The 17,682-nt window shown below is 37.1% G+C and overlaps 2 protein-coding genes and 1 long non-coding RNA gene across 8 annotated transcripts in view; 1 reads left to right on the top strand and 2 right to left on the bottom strand.

Annotated features, from left to right (window-relative positions):
• Positions 1-5,010, bottom strand: part of LOC107734576 (ADP-ribosylation factor-like protein 6) — a 10,838-nt gene extending 5,828 nt beyond the window's left edge. For 3 of the 4 annotated variants that reach the window (XM_016546567.1, XM_016546569.1, XM_016546568.1), the window contains exons 1-6: positions 4,306-4,407; positions 1,911-2,056; positions 1,710-1,771; positions 1,531-1,599; positions 1,320-1,414; positions 721-850 (exon numbers count right to left, since the gene is read on the bottom strand). In XM_016546567.1, the coding sequence (XP_016402053.1) occupies positions 721-850; positions 1,320-1,414; positions 1,531-1,599; positions 1,710-1,771; positions 1,911-2,056; positions 4,306-4,390 (587 nt within the window). In that variant the 5' untranslated portion in view covers positions 4,391-4,407. Of the gene's footprint in view, positions 1-720; positions 851-1,319; positions 1,415-1,530; positions 1,600-1,709; positions 1,772-1,910; positions 2,057-4,305; positions 4,408-4,863 lie in introns of those variants that run through there. The other variant, XM_016546570.1, reaches the window with a different exon arrangement.
• On the top strand, positions 4,447-4,909 carry LOC107734578 (uncharacterized). The gene is made up of 3 exons (XR_001639117.1): positions 4,447-4,497; positions 4,680-4,767; positions 4,835-4,909. It is a non-coding gene; the product is annotated as an uncharacterized LOC107734578 (long non-coding RNA).
• A 1,622-nt stretch (positions 5,011-6,632) lies between the features above and the next one.
• The window catches only part of LOC107734575 (ephrin type-A receptor 6-like), a 121,064-nt gene continuing 110,014 nt past the window's right edge, over positions 6,633-17,682 (bottom strand). The window contains exons 6-18 of one of the 3 annotated variants that reach the window (XM_016546565.1): positions 16,428-16,552; positions 15,795-15,957; positions 15,292-15,400; positions 14,474-14,544; positions 14,237-14,362; positions 13,534-13,719; positions 12,834-12,895; positions 11,474-11,683; positions 10,945-11,094; positions 9,989-10,182; positions 9,612-9,761; positions 8,027-8,135; positions 6,633-7,762 (exon numbers count right to left, since the gene is read on the bottom strand). In XM_016546565.1, coding sequence (XP_016402051.1) covers positions 7,727-7,762; positions 8,027-8,135; positions 9,612-9,761; positions 9,989-10,182; positions 10,945-11,094; positions 11,474-11,683; positions 12,834-12,895; positions 13,534-13,719; positions 14,237-14,362; positions 14,474-14,544; positions 15,292-15,400; positions 15,795-15,957; positions 16,428-16,552 — 1,691 coding nt within the window. In that variant the 3' untranslated portion in view covers positions 6,633-7,726. The other 2 variants (XM_016546564.1, XM_016546566.1) reach the window with 2 other exon arrangements.

Here is a 17,682-nt window from a genome sequence, read left to right on the forward strand (position 1 = left end):
AAATATTGAGAAAATCACCTTTAAAGTTGTCCAAATGAAGTCCTTAGAAATGCATATTACTAATCAAAAATTTAGTTTTAATATATTTACAGTAGGAAATTTACAAAATATCTTCATGGAACATGATCTTTACGTAATATCCTAATGATTTTTAGCATAAAAGAAAAATCAATAATTTTGACCCATACAATGTATTTTTGGCTATTGCTACAAATATACCCCAGGGACTTAAGACTGGTTTTGTGGTCCAGGGTTACATTTATGTACTTCTTCTGACATCCCATCCAATGTACAAAGAAAATTCGGATACAAGTACAGTACATTCAAAGGATTGTACAGTATGTTCAACTTTTGGTAGACCAAAAATCTATAAAACAGTTCTGAAAGTTGTGAATTGTGAAAATTATGTGATCTAGGACGTTTAGCGAATGCCAATGTAAAGACTGTAAGTCTATCCCTCACAGCCTTGCTTTCATCCCTGTTAAATTCAGTATGGCGTCTAACCTGACTAAGGTCTATAGACTCTGACTCACCATCAATAGTAATTTCCGAGATCCCAATCTCACCCAAATCAGTATATGAAATTTCAAATGTGTAATTAATAACTGTTACTCAAACATTGTTTAGAAAATAAACCCTCTCAGAATAATTTAATTATGGAAATTATTTCAATGAAAGCAGACCACAATCTAAAAAAAAATAATTATTTTGTTTTCTTACCAGATATGCCATGGTTTGTCCTTAATATTTTCCAGACACAAGAGCTGGGAGACCTTTACTGCTGACAATGCATCCCTGAGGTCCATCTTGTTAGCGAAAAAGAGTATAGGTATTCTTCTGTGCTTAATATCTAAGCATGCCCAGAAAAAAACAAAAACAAACAAACACACATGAGCATTAGGGTGCTTTTAAAGGAGTAATTCACCCAAAAATTAAGATTTGCTGAAAATGCACTCCTCCTCAGGCCATCCAAGATGCAGATGAGTTTGTTTCTTACAAACATGCAACTTTTCGCTTCACAACACGTTAAGTGATGGACTGGAGTCATGGAGTACTTGTGGATTTTTGTGATGTTTTTATCAGCTGTTTGGACTCTCATTCTGGCGGCACCCATTCAGTGCAAAGGATCCAGTGGTGAGAAAGAGATGTAATGCTAAATTTCTCCAAATCCATTCTCTTGAAAAAACAAACAAACTCATCAACATCCTGGAAGGCCTGCGAGTGAGTACATTTTCAGCTGATTTTCATTTTTGGGTGAACTGTTCCTTTAATTCAGATCTGAAAATGATGACTAAAACAGAGGTTAATGAAAGATGTACCAGGGTGATTCAAAAGGGTATCCAATTCTTCTTTTGCCACAACCATTCTTAGTTTATCACCACTGTCAATCACAAATATGATGGCCTGACCCTCCCTGAAAACAAGATAACATCGATAAACACAAAAAACACAGATCGATTCCAAAATGGCCAATGGCACTTCATTAGCTCAGTAAACATAATCAGATAAGCTCGAATCAGAGAAACCCACTTGTAATAGTGCTCCCACAGATTTCTGTATCTTCCCTGCCCTGACATGTCAAACACTGTGAAAGAAAGACTTTGGGGAAAACAGATATTGTGTTAGTAATATTTTGAAAAAGGACAAATGGTTTTCAGACACTAACAATTAAATCACAATATCTATAGTTAACGCTTTCAAATGTTCACCTTGAGGTCTTAAACTTTTCTATGCTGAAACCTATAGTTGGTACAATGTCTTGAGCCTGAGCCTGCAAAGAAAAAAGGCAATATCTCAACTGTGAGCTCACATACAAAACAGAGATCAAAGAAGAGAAAGGAATATACAAAACCAAACTGGTGAAAACCAAGTTATTTCATATCGGGTCCACAGACAGGAGTGTGACATACATTGGATGGCTTTAGCTGGTTGATGATGGTAGTTTTTCCACTGTTGTCCAGACCTAAACACAACACGTTCACTTCCTTCTTCTTCAGGCCCAGCCACCCTGCAAGCTTGTCAAAAAGCCCCATTTGCCTATTTGGATGGGACGCTTCTGGAGAGAGATCACATCAAAGACAAGCTCCATTAGATTATTCATTAGATGCATCCAGAGGCTGACAAACACTTGGGACAACAGAAACATCTCCTTTTTTCTTCTCAGTCTCCATAAGGCACCAACTGCTGAGGGGAGCAGATATCAGTTGTTTAAAAAATAAATACACAAAAAAATAAAACACTAAGATCTACTGCTACTACTGCTAATGTTTAGTTTAATTTTAATATGAATTCCAGCTAATAGTGACACTTAAAGTTGGTAAGATTTGTTAAAGTTTTTGAAAAGAGTTGGGAGTCCATCATGCTATCAAGACTCTTATGTTCAACAAGACTGCATTTATTCAGAAAAACAGTAAAAACAGTATATTGTGAAATATCATTACAATTTAAATCATTTTATAATTTATTTTCAATATAATGCATTCCTGTGATGACAAAGCTGAATTACTCCAGTCTTCAGTATCAGACGAACCTTCAGAAATCATTTCAATATGCTAATTTGATACTCAACAACAATTATTATCAATGTTGAAAACAGTTGTGCTGCTTAATATTTCTAGGTCAACTGTAAATAGAAAGTTCAAAAGATCACATCATTTGTTTGAAATATAAATTTTCACATAATAAAGAGTTATTTTGTTGTGGCCTAATGGTTAGAGAGTTGGACTCGTAACCAAAAGGTTGCGGGTTCGAGTCTAGTTTAACTTTACAATAAAATGTCTTTACTGTCACTTTTTAATCAATTTAATGCACCCTTGATGAATACACATATGCAGGTGTAACCCCCGGTTGAATGAAGTGTAATTGAAGGGAATTATTTAATTTATTCACAGTTTGGTAACATCATATTTCTCTTATAAAAGTTGAAAAGAGGTGTAGAGGAGCAACGTACCCGAGGTCATGTCTGCGGGTCAAACTGTTGTTGTGGAAGGTTCTGTTGCAGTACCTGGTTGTGTAGATAAGTGTGTAGTAGTAGAGCACCCATCTGATTCCTCTTTACCTGGTGGTGTGTTTGTAAAACGCTGTCTACTTACCCCTTCTAATAGTCAGCCTGTCCGGTTACCTGTAGTACTCAAAAACGAAACAGAGCATGATATAGCTATTCATCCGAGATGCATAATAGCAGAGCTGCATGCAGTTGAGTCTGTGCTTCCTCACCCGAATGTTTCCCCTGTTAGTAAGCACCTACCTGTTCAGGAGTCCAATTTTGCTCCGAATTTCGGCGAGTCCCCATTGCCACAAGAGTGGCGGGACCGCATTTCTGCAAAGCTCAGAGAAATGCCAGATGTTTTCAGTCAACACGATTTAGACTTTGGGCATACGCAAAAGGTGAAACATCGTATTCAATTGCATGATGAAACTCCATTTAAACATAGGGCGCGACCGATCCATCCACAAGATCTGGAAGCTGTCCGCAGACATCTACGAGATCTTCTCTCAAGCAAAGTTATTCGAGAGTCCGAGTCACCTTTTTCTTCGCCTATCGTAGTGGTGCGGAAGGAAAACGGAGATGTACGGTTGTGCATAGACTATAGGAAGTTAAATCTCCAGACAGTGAAGACTGCTTACACCAATGTTGTTATTGTAATTTATTATTGTTGTATGTATTTATTTTATTTATTGTATTTTAATTTATTATTTGTATTTGTGTATTATTTTAATTTAGAATTCATATATTTGATGTTCATAATTTTTCTGCCCCATATACACCGATCATGAATAACATTATGACCACCTTCCTAATATTGTGTTGATATCTCTTTTGCTGCCAAAACAGCCCTGCTTCTAAAAACACATCAACTTTGAGGACAAAATGTTCACTTGCTGCCTAATTTATCCCACCCACTAACGTGTGCCTTGATGAAGAGATAATCAGTGTTATTCACTTCACCTGTCAGTGGCCATAATGTTATGCCTGATCGGTGTATAGTATAGCCCTTCAATTGTAAACAGTTTAACGACAACGCTAATTCATTGCTTTAATAATAAAGGATGTTATAATTTGAAATATTTTAATATGTGATGGAGATCGGCATCGTTGGCTATCCGCGGCTGGATTGATAAGAAAGTCGGCTTGTTTGCTTCTTTTTTAATAATCCGATTTAAGTGAATTAACTTGAGCTGCGAGCGGACACACATCTTGCAACATGCACCAAAGGCTGTAGTAGTACATGAACCTAATTATTCTGAATCTGTAAACTCGCTGTATTTGTATGCCAGTATCTTGTGTCTAAAGAAAGCACCCACCTGTTGTGTATAGGAATATACGAAGAGGACATTTCAGTTGCATACCGTAATATAGCTTTAGACGACCATCCATCCATCTATCCATCCAATGACAAGAGATAGTGGCATTATAACGCGTTTAACCGTTACCTCTCTCACAGTGTCGAAGGTCAGAAACACATGAACGCGTAAATTAATCTACAAGAACAGCCTGTAATCCTTTGAGCTCATTAGCACACGGGTTAGCGCTTCACATGTGCGAGTACGCTAAAATAACCAAAACACGTCCGTTTTCGGAGTTTGTTCCATTAAACACTCATATACGTTCAGATAAAGATAGCACACGGTTGACATTTTCTGTTAATCTAAGGTTATTGTTTACATATTCGTTGCAGGCGGCTAGCTGACTGGCTAACCTGCTCTGACGGTCTGCTGTACATGGAAAGATCTTTCTTACTTTTCTCCTCCGGCTCTGCTCAAGTTGTATGATGTCTGCTTCTTGGTTAAAATGTGATTTTGAATTCATTCATATGATTGATGGTATGTCCAGTACAGATGGAGAGACGTAAACACACTTACCTGGCGTCCTGGAAACGGTTTAAAACTCTCCAACCCACGCACCGCTGCTAGGAGACCGATGACGCCTTTTCTCTCGACTCACATGTTTACTTCATAGCGCCATCATATGACAAGAACTGTAGCTTTGCGTAAAAAAAAAATCATGATTTCCAGAAATCGTACATTAGTGTCATGATTTGTGAAGCATGTGGGTTTTAAACGCAACTGATAGCATCCCAGTGAAAGACAAAGTTACTTACTTGGGTATAGTCGTCATAGCGCCATCATATGACAAGAACTGTAGCTTTGCGTAAAAAAAAATCATGATTTCCAGAAATCGTACATTAGTGTCATGATTTGTGAAGCATGTGGATTTTAAACGCAACTTTCAAAATTATGGGTATTTCTTCACCTTTTAGCATTTGTATGTCACAAGGGATGATTAAAAAAAAATAAAAAATAGTCACATCACAACTTAAAATTGGGAATGTTTTGCTAGTTTTTATCATTTTAAAATGCATTTATTATTTTTTGTTTTACCTTTGTCCAATACTCAGACATTGATGTTGTGAATTATTAAAGTCATCTAAACATACACAAATTCACTGTTTATTGTGTGAACATGTTTTATTATTATTATTATTATTATTATTATTTGCCTTATTTCCCTACATCCGGCAGTGTCAGTGAAAATAGTATTTAATTGTATTTAGTATACAACAAAATAATAACTGTGAAATTAGCCTTAGCAAAACAACGAGCCTAAGCAAATTAAATGGAAGTGAAATTCATGATGCTGTTCATGACCAAAAGTGCCAATAATTTAAGAAACCATTATTATTAAAATGTCAATTTTTGTAATTAAATTAATTAATAAAGGGGATCAGGAACAATTGTAACACAGGTTAACTGAAGCAATGCTTGTTGCACAACATTTTTTCATTAATGTATACCCAACTTTGTTCTCTGTGGCAGACCAAAGCATCCCACATAATTCATTTGATCAATTTTTGCATTCCCTTGCATAAAATACATTATTGTGGCACTTTACACCATGGTTCCCAACCCTGGTCCTGGAGGTACCCCAACACTGCACGCTTTGCATGTCTCCTTTCTCTGACACACCAATTTCAGGTCTTGAAGTCTCTACTAATGAGCCGATGACCTGAATCAGGTGTGTTTGATTAAGGAGGCATGCAACTGCATCTTGGGTGGCCTGGGGGTCCATTTTCAGCAAATTTTCATTTTTTGGGGGCGAACTATTCCTTTAAAGGGTTAGTTCATGTTAGTTACGTTTGAAATATGGATATTTATCTTACAAAAATGCATGGATTTGCTACAGGAGGCCTTTATTTACCCCCCGGAGCCGTGTGAGGGACGTTTTATTATGGATGCACACACTTTATTTCACGTCTTCTGAACTGTTGACAACCAACACCCGCTTACCACCATTGTAAGGCTTGGAGGGGCCAGGACAATTTTTAATATAACTCCGATTGGATTCGTCTGAAAGAAGAAAGTCACATACACCTAGGATGCTTCGAGGGTGAGTAAAACACAGGCTAATTTTCAATTTTGGGTGAACTAACCATTTAAGACCTGCAAATGACCTAAGTATCCTTACAACTAACTTGCCTGTAGCTTCTTCATGATTTCGTAGTGTAATATTTTAGAAAGCAAAAATGCAGTCCATATAATAATAAATCATTTTTTTTATCTTGATAGACTCACAAAAAACACAAACATATCTGTTATCATTTATTTTTACAAACATTCAACCTATATCACCTTTATCTCTCTGTACTCTTTATAAATTATAAAAAATAATGTACAATTAGTTTACTATGAACAATACATTATGACCTGATTACCCAGAGTTTTCCCTTGCCCTGCTTGAAGTAAGCACTCTGCTTCTCTTGCACTTTTGACGTTTGCACATTGCAACTTGAAGTTTGTCAAGTGGTCTCAGTGTCCCGAACATGTGTTCAGGTACAAAGAGCCAATCAAAGGATGGGGGCCTATATCAGCTAATGAACATGGTACTGGTATTGTGCGTTTGTATGTCTGGCGGAAGCGAAAGAGACTGCAAATGCGTATGTTACCATTAATGTTATGTGTGTATGTAGGCCTGCTGTGTTGGGAAAAATAATTGCCAACATGCAGAGTGCTATACTGTCATGTTCTCTATATGAGAACATTTTACTGCAACCTGTTACCTCAATGGTTCTCCAATGACGATATGACAATAGTTTCATAGTCGCAAGGCAAACTGATAAAATGTCAGAGGTGTCTATAGAATCTGTACACCATAGTAGACTGAACAAATGTGTGCAGTTCTCAAATCTCGTTCTGAGTGGATTTGTTTAAGTTTGTTCAATTTGACTGTGGTGCACAGGAGTAAGAAAATGGCTTACAGTCTTTTGAAAGGTCAGACTTTTACCACCTCGCTGACAGCCTGAGGAAGTCAATGGTTTTGTGTGGCATTTTTTCAACAGAGCAAGATAAAGCTCTCCACTTCCTACCTTGACTCTTTTCTTGGTTTTCTAAAGACTGCACATATTGCTTAGAAAAAGAACTAAACAAAATGCAACCAAAAAGAAACAAAGTCACACATACATATAAATATCAGGATAAATATCAGATGTGATAAACAATGTATAATAGCCATTTAAAGCTGAAGACATTCAACAGATCCATAGTCTCTCATTTTAGAAGCTCGATGAATAAATCAGGAAAATCTCTTAAGACACATAATTTAATACATTAAAATAGCAAATATGCTATTCAAAGTTCTCAGGTTTGGAGTCCAGTCAATCACAGAACTTGCAGGATGATTGACAGATGACATCTTCATAACAACAGAATGGTGCCATTGTTCCGTTGTTTACTGTGGTTCCTCCGGGTAAATGGTCCAATTTTCCTGTTACACACAGTTCATCAACACAAACAATTCATGTCATTTAGCATGTTTCTTCAAGGTCTTTGAGACTGCTTTCTTATGCATGTGTTTCAACTGGAAGTCTTCACTGGATTATGATAGAAACAGAGGCTGTGGAGCACTTCTCATTGACAGACAGTCAGTCCAGACCTGAAGGGTGTGTGCGTGTGTTTTGGGGGGTCTAGCGATGCTGGGAAAAGCATTTGCATGAAGAGTATGTGTATGTGTATATGTGGATTTTCATACATGGAAGCCACTCTGTTGAACGTGGAGGAACTGCAGTCGTAGTGCTTGTATGCTGCTCACTATCCTCCTCTGGTGGCCAATCAGAGACACTCCGATTCTTCTTACATCACTGTTGAGAAAACAACAGCATGAGACTTCTGAAACTGAGGCAATTAATTGGCAAGGTCATGATGAGTATAAAGTGAATATGAATAGAATTAAAGGATAAGAGTAATTTACTGCGTGAAAAACCAACAAAGGGTTATTTATTTATTTATTTTTAAATGTATTTATTTTTTAACGGGGCTAAAGATGAACTAGGGTAAAAGGCGTATTTGGTGTTATTCTCCTCTTAACCACTAGATGGAAGAAAAACTCACTACAGCACCTTTGCAGTGGAAATTTGGCTAATACTCAACAAAATCATGGGCAGCGACACAAAGTTGGTTCTGTGCTAATTTGATCTAATATTTCTGAAAGCCTGTTTCCACAATTGAAAAAAAAAAAAACTTTTTATCTTACAATTCTGACTTTTTGCATGAAGAATTGCGTGATATAAACTTGCAATTCTAACTTCCCCCCCCTCAGAATTGCGTAATGTAAACTCACAATTGCGAGAAAAAAAGGCAGAATTGTGAGGAAAAAAAGTTTGAATTGCCTTTTATATAAAGGCCAAAAGCACAATAACTGACATGATAATAAATAGCTAGCTGAATTTTCCATTTGTTGACATGACATGGTTAGGTTCAGATGGTCAATATAATTTATTAGGTTGGGTGTAAACAGACATAACCACCAAATAATCACCAAAAATATGATATTAATCATATGCTATAATAACATAACATATTTGTGACCCTGGACCACAAAACCAGTCTGAAGTCGCTGGGGTATATTTGTAGCAATAGCCAAAAATGCATTGTATGGGTCAAAGTAATAGATTTCTTTTTATGCCAAAAATCATTGGGATGTTAAGTAAAGATTATGTTCCATGAACATATTTTGTACATTTCCTACCATAAATATATTAAAAATGAATTTTTGATTAGTAATATGCATTGCTAAGAACTTCATTTGGACAACTTTAAAGGCGATTTTCTCAATATTTAGATTTTTTTGCACCCTCAGATTCCAGATTTTCAAATAGTTGTATCTCGACCAAATGTCCTATCCTAACAAACCATACATCAACGGAAAGCTTATTTATTCAGCTTTCAGATGATGTATAAATCTCAACTTCGAAAAATTGACACTTAAGACTGGTTTTGTGGTCCAGGGTCACATTTATCTTTTATTATACTGAGTGTTCAGAGTGTAGGGTAGAATGCCTCTAATTCATTTTATATGATTTTTGAACAAAACAATTTTTTATGACTTATTTTCCTACAAAATGTGTTTCTCCATCTATGTTCAATAAAAAAACATTTATTTATTTTTATTTATTTATTTTAGCAATCATACACCATGATGTGAATAGCACTGAACTAAACCCACTAAAGAGAGTGATCATGATCATTTTTGCATGCAAAACAACACCTAGAACCTAAATGAAGCGTAAAAAAAAGCAGTGAGCAGAACTTCATGCAGTAGTTTTGACTCCACTCACTCAATACTCATGGTGGATATGGAATCCAGGGTTGTGTACCCTGCTGCTATGAAGTTGTTCTTGTATTGACTCATTTTGATCGAATCCAACCAATCACCGATAGATATGAAGAGAGGGTAGTCTGGCATATCCTCAGGGGATTCTGGGAAGCTGTTTAAACACACAACACATACTGTATGTGAAACAACAACAGTTTGGCACACGTTTCCCACAAGGCAAGAGACAACAGTTCAGTGTAATCAGAGTTATCTGTCAGTAAACACTAACAATTTCAGTTTAAAATGATCATTTCAACATTGGCACTCATTTTGATTCTAGTAAGCAATTAAGTAAGCAATTAAAATGTTGATTTTAAAATGTTGCTGTGATCATTCTACCTATTTACATCTTCCACCAGTGTGAGCAGGCTGCTGGGATTGCGGATCAGCTTATCTAGGAAGCTGACAATGTCATTAAACTGTGGTCGGCGACTGCGTTCCTTCTGCCAGCAGAGAAGCATGAGCTGGTGCAGGGCCACAGGACAGCCCATAGGCGCAGGGAGCCTGTAGCCCTCCTCAATAGACAGAATTACCTGCAGGAAGACACACAGAAATCTATTGAGATCCAAATTCCACAAGACCATTTTACTAATGTTTGCAAATGCAATTTTAGGTGTGCAGAAAATATCAGAAAATATAAAATACTTCAGCCATTGCTAATGAAACACTTCAGCCAATGAAAAACTGCAGACAACTAATTAGTGAGGACAGTAATTAATAAACTTAAAGAATAACAAGGAAACTTTTATAACAAGGAGTTCGACATGTTATAATTTAACAGAATATGTTCTTGAATTTGAATTAGATTAGGCCACATGCCAAGGGAAGTTGTTTTTCACATTGGAATTAAAAGTGTAATTTAAGGAAGCTTGTTTCTGCCATGGGAAAAAAAATTACTTTTATATTGAATTTTATATTGTATTTTATCAACTTTTGTGAGATGTAAACTTTCTTTCTTTCTTTCTTTCTTTCTTTCTTTCAATCAAGAAACAAGCTTCCATAGTTATTTGCCGAATTATAAATTCACAGAAATTCAACAACTCATATATCATTCTGGGATACACACACACACACACACACACACACACACACACATATATATACATACATATATTTGTAATATAGCATTTGAATTTTTTTATTTTTTTTGGAAAATATATTTCTTCAAGGCATGCTGTTTACAACATATATTTAGCCTAAAAATCTGAAATACATTTTGGCCAGAAAAAAAAAAATGCCTTGGAAGACTCGATTGTTCATAATTTAGTAGAATTAGAATAGACCAAGTGACTCACATCTTGGTTGGACATCTCCCAGTAGGGCCTCTCTCCATATGACATCACCTCCCACATGACAATACCGTAGCTCCAAGCATCACTGGCTGAGGAAAACTTTCTGTAGGCAATTGCCTCTGGAGCTGTCCAGCGGATGGGGATTTTACCCCCCTGACAAAACAAAATCTTTTTTTTATTATTATAATAGCAAGCAGCATCACTTTGTGTTTCCTAGGCAATCAAAGGAGATGTTGATTACTTGTAATGACACACTCCGACCCTTGTATCAAAAAGTTCAGATGCATTCAGACACATTTAGCATCTTATTATAAATCTAATTACTCAATCACTCCTCAGAGTAAGCCCTTAATCTCGTGTTATACTGCTTAGATAAACTCAGTCCCATTCAGTAACACACAACGAGCAGAGTAGTGCTAAGCTCCAGAGATTCGGGATCAGCTTTGGCTGTCTAAGGAGCACAGATTGCTATTAACTCTGAACAGCCCTGAATTTAAATGAACCAATATAGAAGTGGGTGTATGTGGCTTACTGTGGTGGTGTAAGCTGCCTCCGGGTCGTCCTCCAGCACCCTGGACAGACCGAAGTCCGACACCTTACACACCAGGTTGTCATCCACTAGAATATTTCGGGCTGCCAGGTCCCGGTGGACATAGCCGATGTCGGACAGGTACATCATACCTGAGGCAATGCCACGCAGCATACCAACCAGCTGGATCACGGTGAAGTGTCCGTCATGCTTCTACAAAAGAAGAGAGAAGAGAAGAGAAGAGGATGAGTGGCAAGAAGAAGATGGAAAAGAAGAGATGGAGAGGTTTATCACAATGAACAATAAAAATATTCACCTTTAAACCAGGCCTGACAGCATCAACAAAAAAGAACATTAAAGCTTGTGTTTGTATAGTAGTTGATGAATACTTTATAGTAGGTGCTATGGAGGTTTTATTTTTTTTTAATCTTTTTAATCACCTTTTATCCTTGAGTAGTTAATTTTAAATCAATGAAATTACAATTATTCTCAATGAAATTCAGATCATGACTGTATGTGTAACCAAGAATTACTGATTGATTGAATGAATGAATGAATGAATAAACAAACAAACAATTTAATTAAATAATTTCTGGTTCCTTTTTTTTTTAATGTACAGTTCTTTTTATGGTTCTTGAAGGTGCTCTTGTGGTGAAATGTGGATGAAACAACATAATTAAATATTTTCATCTTTTTTCCTGCACTACTATTCAACACTACACTACATTGTTACTGAATCTACAACATACAGTAACCAATGCAGTCCAGTTCCTGAACAAATGACTTGTATTAGCCGGTTTCTTTTAGTAAATCTAAAACAGAACAGTTTAGTCAACAAATGAGTTTGAGTCCAACGACTCTGAACACTATTCAAAGACCTCATGAATTTTCCAGTTTGTTATTTACTGGATAAGGATTTAAAAAAAATAAGTTTTACTCACCATTTCTACTGGATAAAATATTTTAGAGCTTGGCGTAATTAGCCTGGCAAACAAACATGCATGTTCATTATAAAAATGCTCATGGAGTTATAAGATGTTACCCATTTAAATTACATTTCCAGCTGGGAAACCTGGTTCTTTAAAGAAACAAGGGGAAAAATAAAATAAGAAATATCTTGATTTTAGTCTTTTTGGATTCTTTTATTGCTTGTTTTGTTTGCTGCGGCCCCCAAATGGCCCCTGATTGAGAACCATTAGACCGTTTTAGACTGTCAGACCGCAGGACGTCAACTTTCCAAAAAGCATTTCATATCAACTATCGATCTGTTGGCAAATTACAAAATGCTCTTTCTAGACAGGTGCTGTTTATGAGGAATGCCAGGTGTGGTGTGCCATATTAATGATGAATTGAGTTCTTGTACCCTCAGAAAAGAGTCCAAGGAGCCATTCTCCATGTATTCCACCACTATCATCACAGGCCGACCTACAAAGAGGAAAACAGGACACCTGTAAGTAATGGACTAAGTTATATAGAAAGAAACAGAGGGAAATGGGACAGACATTGCCACATTACTCATCTCTGGCTTTGTATGACTACAAATCAAACATAAAAGGTACATTACATTAACATATTTTTCTTTGTAGTGCGTCTGTTATTTTATCTTAACTACTCCAAACAGCCTGAAATATTAGTTAATCTCTAGTAGCATGGTATTGACTGGTAGAATAGATGAAAAACATCAAAACTTCACAAATTTCTTATCTGTTTTATGCATTTATTTTTTTTGTCTGCCATGCTATTCAGACAGAGTGATTTTGCTGAAGTTGCATTAAACTCATTACTGAGGGGTATTGCACTACTATTCAAAGGTTTGGACTAAGAATTTTTCATTTTGAAATAACTTTTATTCAGCAAGGATGCATTAAATGTATCAAAAGTGACAGTAAGGACATCTATAATGTTACTATATATATAAATCAGCATATTGTAATGATATTTTACAATATTGCTGTTTTATTGTATTTTGATCAAAGAAATGCAGCCTTGGTGAGCATAAGAGACTTCTTTCAAAATAGCTGTTTGAAACTTCAGAATGCAAAAGAAGGCAAAAAGTTTCTTACTCTTTGTAACCACACCCTCCAGTCTGATGATGTTAGGATTATCAAACTGTCCCATGATGCTCGCCTCTCGTAGGAAGTCCCGTCTCTGACGTTCAGTGTATCCCCCCTTCAGAGTCTTTATAGCTACAGGAATTTCCTTCTTTCCCAGGATACGGAGCCGGCCACTGCACACCTCCCCAAACTCGCCTGCAGAATACATTTATTCACTGTCATAGCATTTAGGGTTACTGCTTGCACTTGTATACTGTATACTAAACACTAGGTGGCAGTCAAACTATATCAAAGACACAAGTTGACAAATCTCTTTACAAGGATTCTCCTTGTGGAAATTATTTCTCATTGAATTATTTCCTACTTATCTCACTGAAGATTAGATTCTAATCATTTTGTCTTCTGAGAATAACAAAGTGATTTTTCAGAGAGGCATTTAAGAGCTTAACTGTGAAAATGCTCTGAAATATATTTTAATTAGATACATAAAAGAAACCAAAGCCTAGATGTGGATACTAATGGACAGAGTGAAAAATAAATGAGCAAATCTAAAGAAGTTTTTTTTTCTTAGTTTTTGAAGAAATGTATCTTCTAACCAGTTTATTTTTAATTCATTACACACTTTCATTTTATATCTTGCTGAAGAAATAGCAGGAGTAGATTATGGGCTGCTGAGTATCAGACTGAAGTGAGCTGTAAAAAGAGCTCTGACCTGCTCCGATGACTCTTTCGATTAGGATACGAGATGGATCGATTTCCTTGGCAAACTCATGAACGGCCTGTGAGGGGTCCTCGTAAGTGTCCGGGTCAATGTAAATCTTTAATCCCGGGAATGGCACTATAAAAACATAGTCAAAGGTTGAAATCTGTTTTTTTTTCCTGAATAAGTTTAAAATATAATTATACAATATGTGCGTATGTAAGTGAGTGCGTAATTAAGGTCTCATACCATGTCCATTTTGATACTGTGTTCTTTTTTTGTCTTCTGACTGTATCTTAGATTTTATGTACCACTGACACCTGTTTAAACAAAGAAAAATTTAATTGATCAATGGTTATGTTGATGTACTATACATATATAACAAATTTAGAGACTTCAGCACTGTCCGTGTTTCTGAAGCCAGTGTCCCTGTCCGTGGTGCTGAATGGATGATAAATGAAGACACTGATTCTGTCTGTCACCAAGAGCTCTTGATTTATTTGAGAGCTGCTCGCAACAGCCTCCTTACAAATCTGCACAAGCAGCTGAACACGGTGCCATCAGCCCCTGAAGTTGTGCTAGGATGTGATGGCACAGGGCTGGCTGAGTGAGGTTTCACACAGCGCATTGCACATGCTGATATTGCGAATCACAGGACTGTGTGGCATGTTTAAGCTTGCTGTCAGTCTCACAGCAGGCCATTTCATGGCAGCAGACACAGCCGCTGCCGGGAGGCTGCAGCATTCCGACTAATTAGGCAGCGACATGGCTCAGCCAATCGGAAAATAGGAAGGTGCTCCATGGCCAACAGGCCTATTAGGAGATGGCTGGATAAGCAAGGAGCTAAATTAAGGGTACATGAGTGAATGAAACTAAAGACATATCCATGACATCCACAGACAGACCGATAGACAGGCAAACAGACAGACAAACAGACAGACAGACAGACAGACAGACAGATAGATAGATAGATAGATAGATAGATAGCAAACGCATATAAACACAACATCTGTTCATCTATCCTGGAGCGTATTTACCTGCCCCCTCATTATTTGTGCCCTCATTACCTGCCAGTGATGAGAAGGAAGAGGGTGAGAATGATGAGGAGAGAAAAGCCCCCCACTGTGGCTGTAACAATCACCAACACCTGGCCCTGATCAGCTGCCTCCTCAGAGTCTGACATAGTGAAAGAGTATGTGTGTGTGCACATGAAAGAGAAAGAGAGAGAAAGAAAGAGAAAGAAGCACAAAACAATGAAGTCACTTTCAAGTTCATGTTCGGTTGGTCAGTGGGGCTTCCATCAGACTCAGAAATAGACTTAATGCCAGGAGACAGGTTGGTATGTATTTAAATACATACGGTGCACTAAGATCTGCACAAAAAGCAGAACTGGAATCACACAGCACTTGAGGTCATTCACAATAAACATAAAATGTTCTCTTCTAGCATTTGTTTAAAACTCTACTCACATAGCTGACATGGTATGACCACCGTCTCAGAAAATTGGACATAACTACAGTGTTTTAGGCTAACAGGTATTGAAATTAGGCATTTTTAGAGAAACGCTTACTCTCATCTCCTGTGGCGAACTCAAACTTGGGGCTGTAACTGCTGTAGCCGGCGAGGGTACGGGCGCGCACATGGAACACGTAAACCGTGGAGGGCTTTAGCCCTGTCACTATCACGCTTGGAGACTTTGTACGTGTAGAGGAGTAGCTTAACTGTTCCTGTTCCTAAACATAAAGATAAACAAGATTTTTCATTTAGCATACTGTTCATTATGTAACTGATGTTTTCAGTCTTAAGGCATCTTTACACAGCTGAGTTAAGGCTGCTCTTTGCCTATTTAAAATTCTGATAAATAAAGACATAATGCCACATAAAAGTCTGAGTAAATTATGCCAGTTCTGACCCACTTCAAAACACACACACGCACGCACGCACGCACACACACACACACACACACACACACACACTGTATCAATATTTGCTAAGAAAATCCTATAGCTACAGGTCAAGTTAAAAGATTTTTTTTAATAATAATTTGTAATATTTATTTATTTATACAGTTACAATTGCTGTGTAAATGCATTTAAGTCACTTCTGAGCAGCAGTCAGTGTAAAGACACCTAAATGCGACTTTACAAGGATTCTGTACTTTGCAGTGTAATTTAATAATCTGATAAAGAAGCTGGTAAGTTACCTTTTCATAATACTTGCTCTCGTAGTCCAGGATGGCAGCATGTGGCTGCTCAGTTTCCTGCCAGGAGAGGGCAATACTAGTTTGAGATGCCCAGTCTTTTCTCACCACGCCTACCAGAGACGGACCTGAAAGGCATAAACAATTAGTTAGTGTTGGTGAAAAGTTTTTCTGAAGCAACCAGGCTTTCCATATGCAATATTGTCTGGAGAGCCACAGTCCTGCAACCCTAATCAAACACATCTGAACAAGCTAATCAATGTCTAAGGGTTACTAGAAATCTACAGGCAGGTGAGTTTTTACCAAGGTTGGAGCAAAACTCTCCAGAACCGACGCTGGCCACCCTTGGTCTAAGCTTTTCTCCACAGGTCACTTTACTGCCATCTAGTAATGATAAACAGCACATACAAAGCCATTGTTCCAATACACTGGTTCTATAATGGGTCCTTTTACAATATGCTACTTAAAAAAAAGCTTTAATATGCTTGGGTGTTTCACATAAAAGCACAATTCATCATTGCTTACAGGTGCATCTCAATAAATTAGAATGTCGTGTAAAAGTTCATTTATTTCAGTAATTCAACTCAAATTGTGAAACTCGTGTATTAAATAAATTCAATGCACACAGACTGAAGTAGTTTAAGTCTTTGGTTCTTTTAATTGTGGTGATTTTGGCTCACATTTAACAAAAACCCAAGTTAGCGCCGGCTGCACCTCACGTGCTTTTAAAGCTTCCTGGTCATGACGTCACCCGCCTCTGACGTCTCGCCCATCGATTCGACTGATTACACATATGATTCAGAGCTTGGTATCGCTGAAGGCGTTCCCCTAGCGTTTTCCAACTCAGCGTCTCGTTCCCTCGGGGAACCATGATTACATACGTAACCTGGGACGGTTTCTTTGACAGTGGCCTTCAGCTCATCTGCATTTTTTGGTCTCTTGTTAGATGCACCTGTATGTACCCTCTCCTATTATTCTTTCTTTTTCTAATATGTTCTTTTTTATCTTCTTTTTACTCTTAATTTTTATCTCTTATTGCACGTAACTATCTCTAGTTGCACGTAAGGATATTTGTATGTTGTTCTGATTTTTAAAAATTTATTTCTTAAATATTTTTTTAAATCTTATTTATTTATTCTGATTCTTAAATCACATATTGATGCAGTTACTTTATGTGGTTTTTCAGCTGAAAAAGAAAACTTTGGACATCATAACACATGTGCTGGCAAAAGCAATTAAGCTTTGATACTGTTTTTCT

Source organism: Sinocyclocheilus rhinocerous, unplaced genomic scaffold, assembly GCF_001515625.1.
Source record: "Sinocyclocheilus rhinocerous isolate Xijiao unplaced genomic scaffold, SAMN03320098_v1.1 scaffold580, whole genome shotgun sequence".
Taxonomy (NCBI): Eukaryota; Metazoa; Chordata; class Actinopteri; order Cypriniformes; family Cyprinidae; genus Sinocyclocheilus; species Sinocyclocheilus rhinocerous.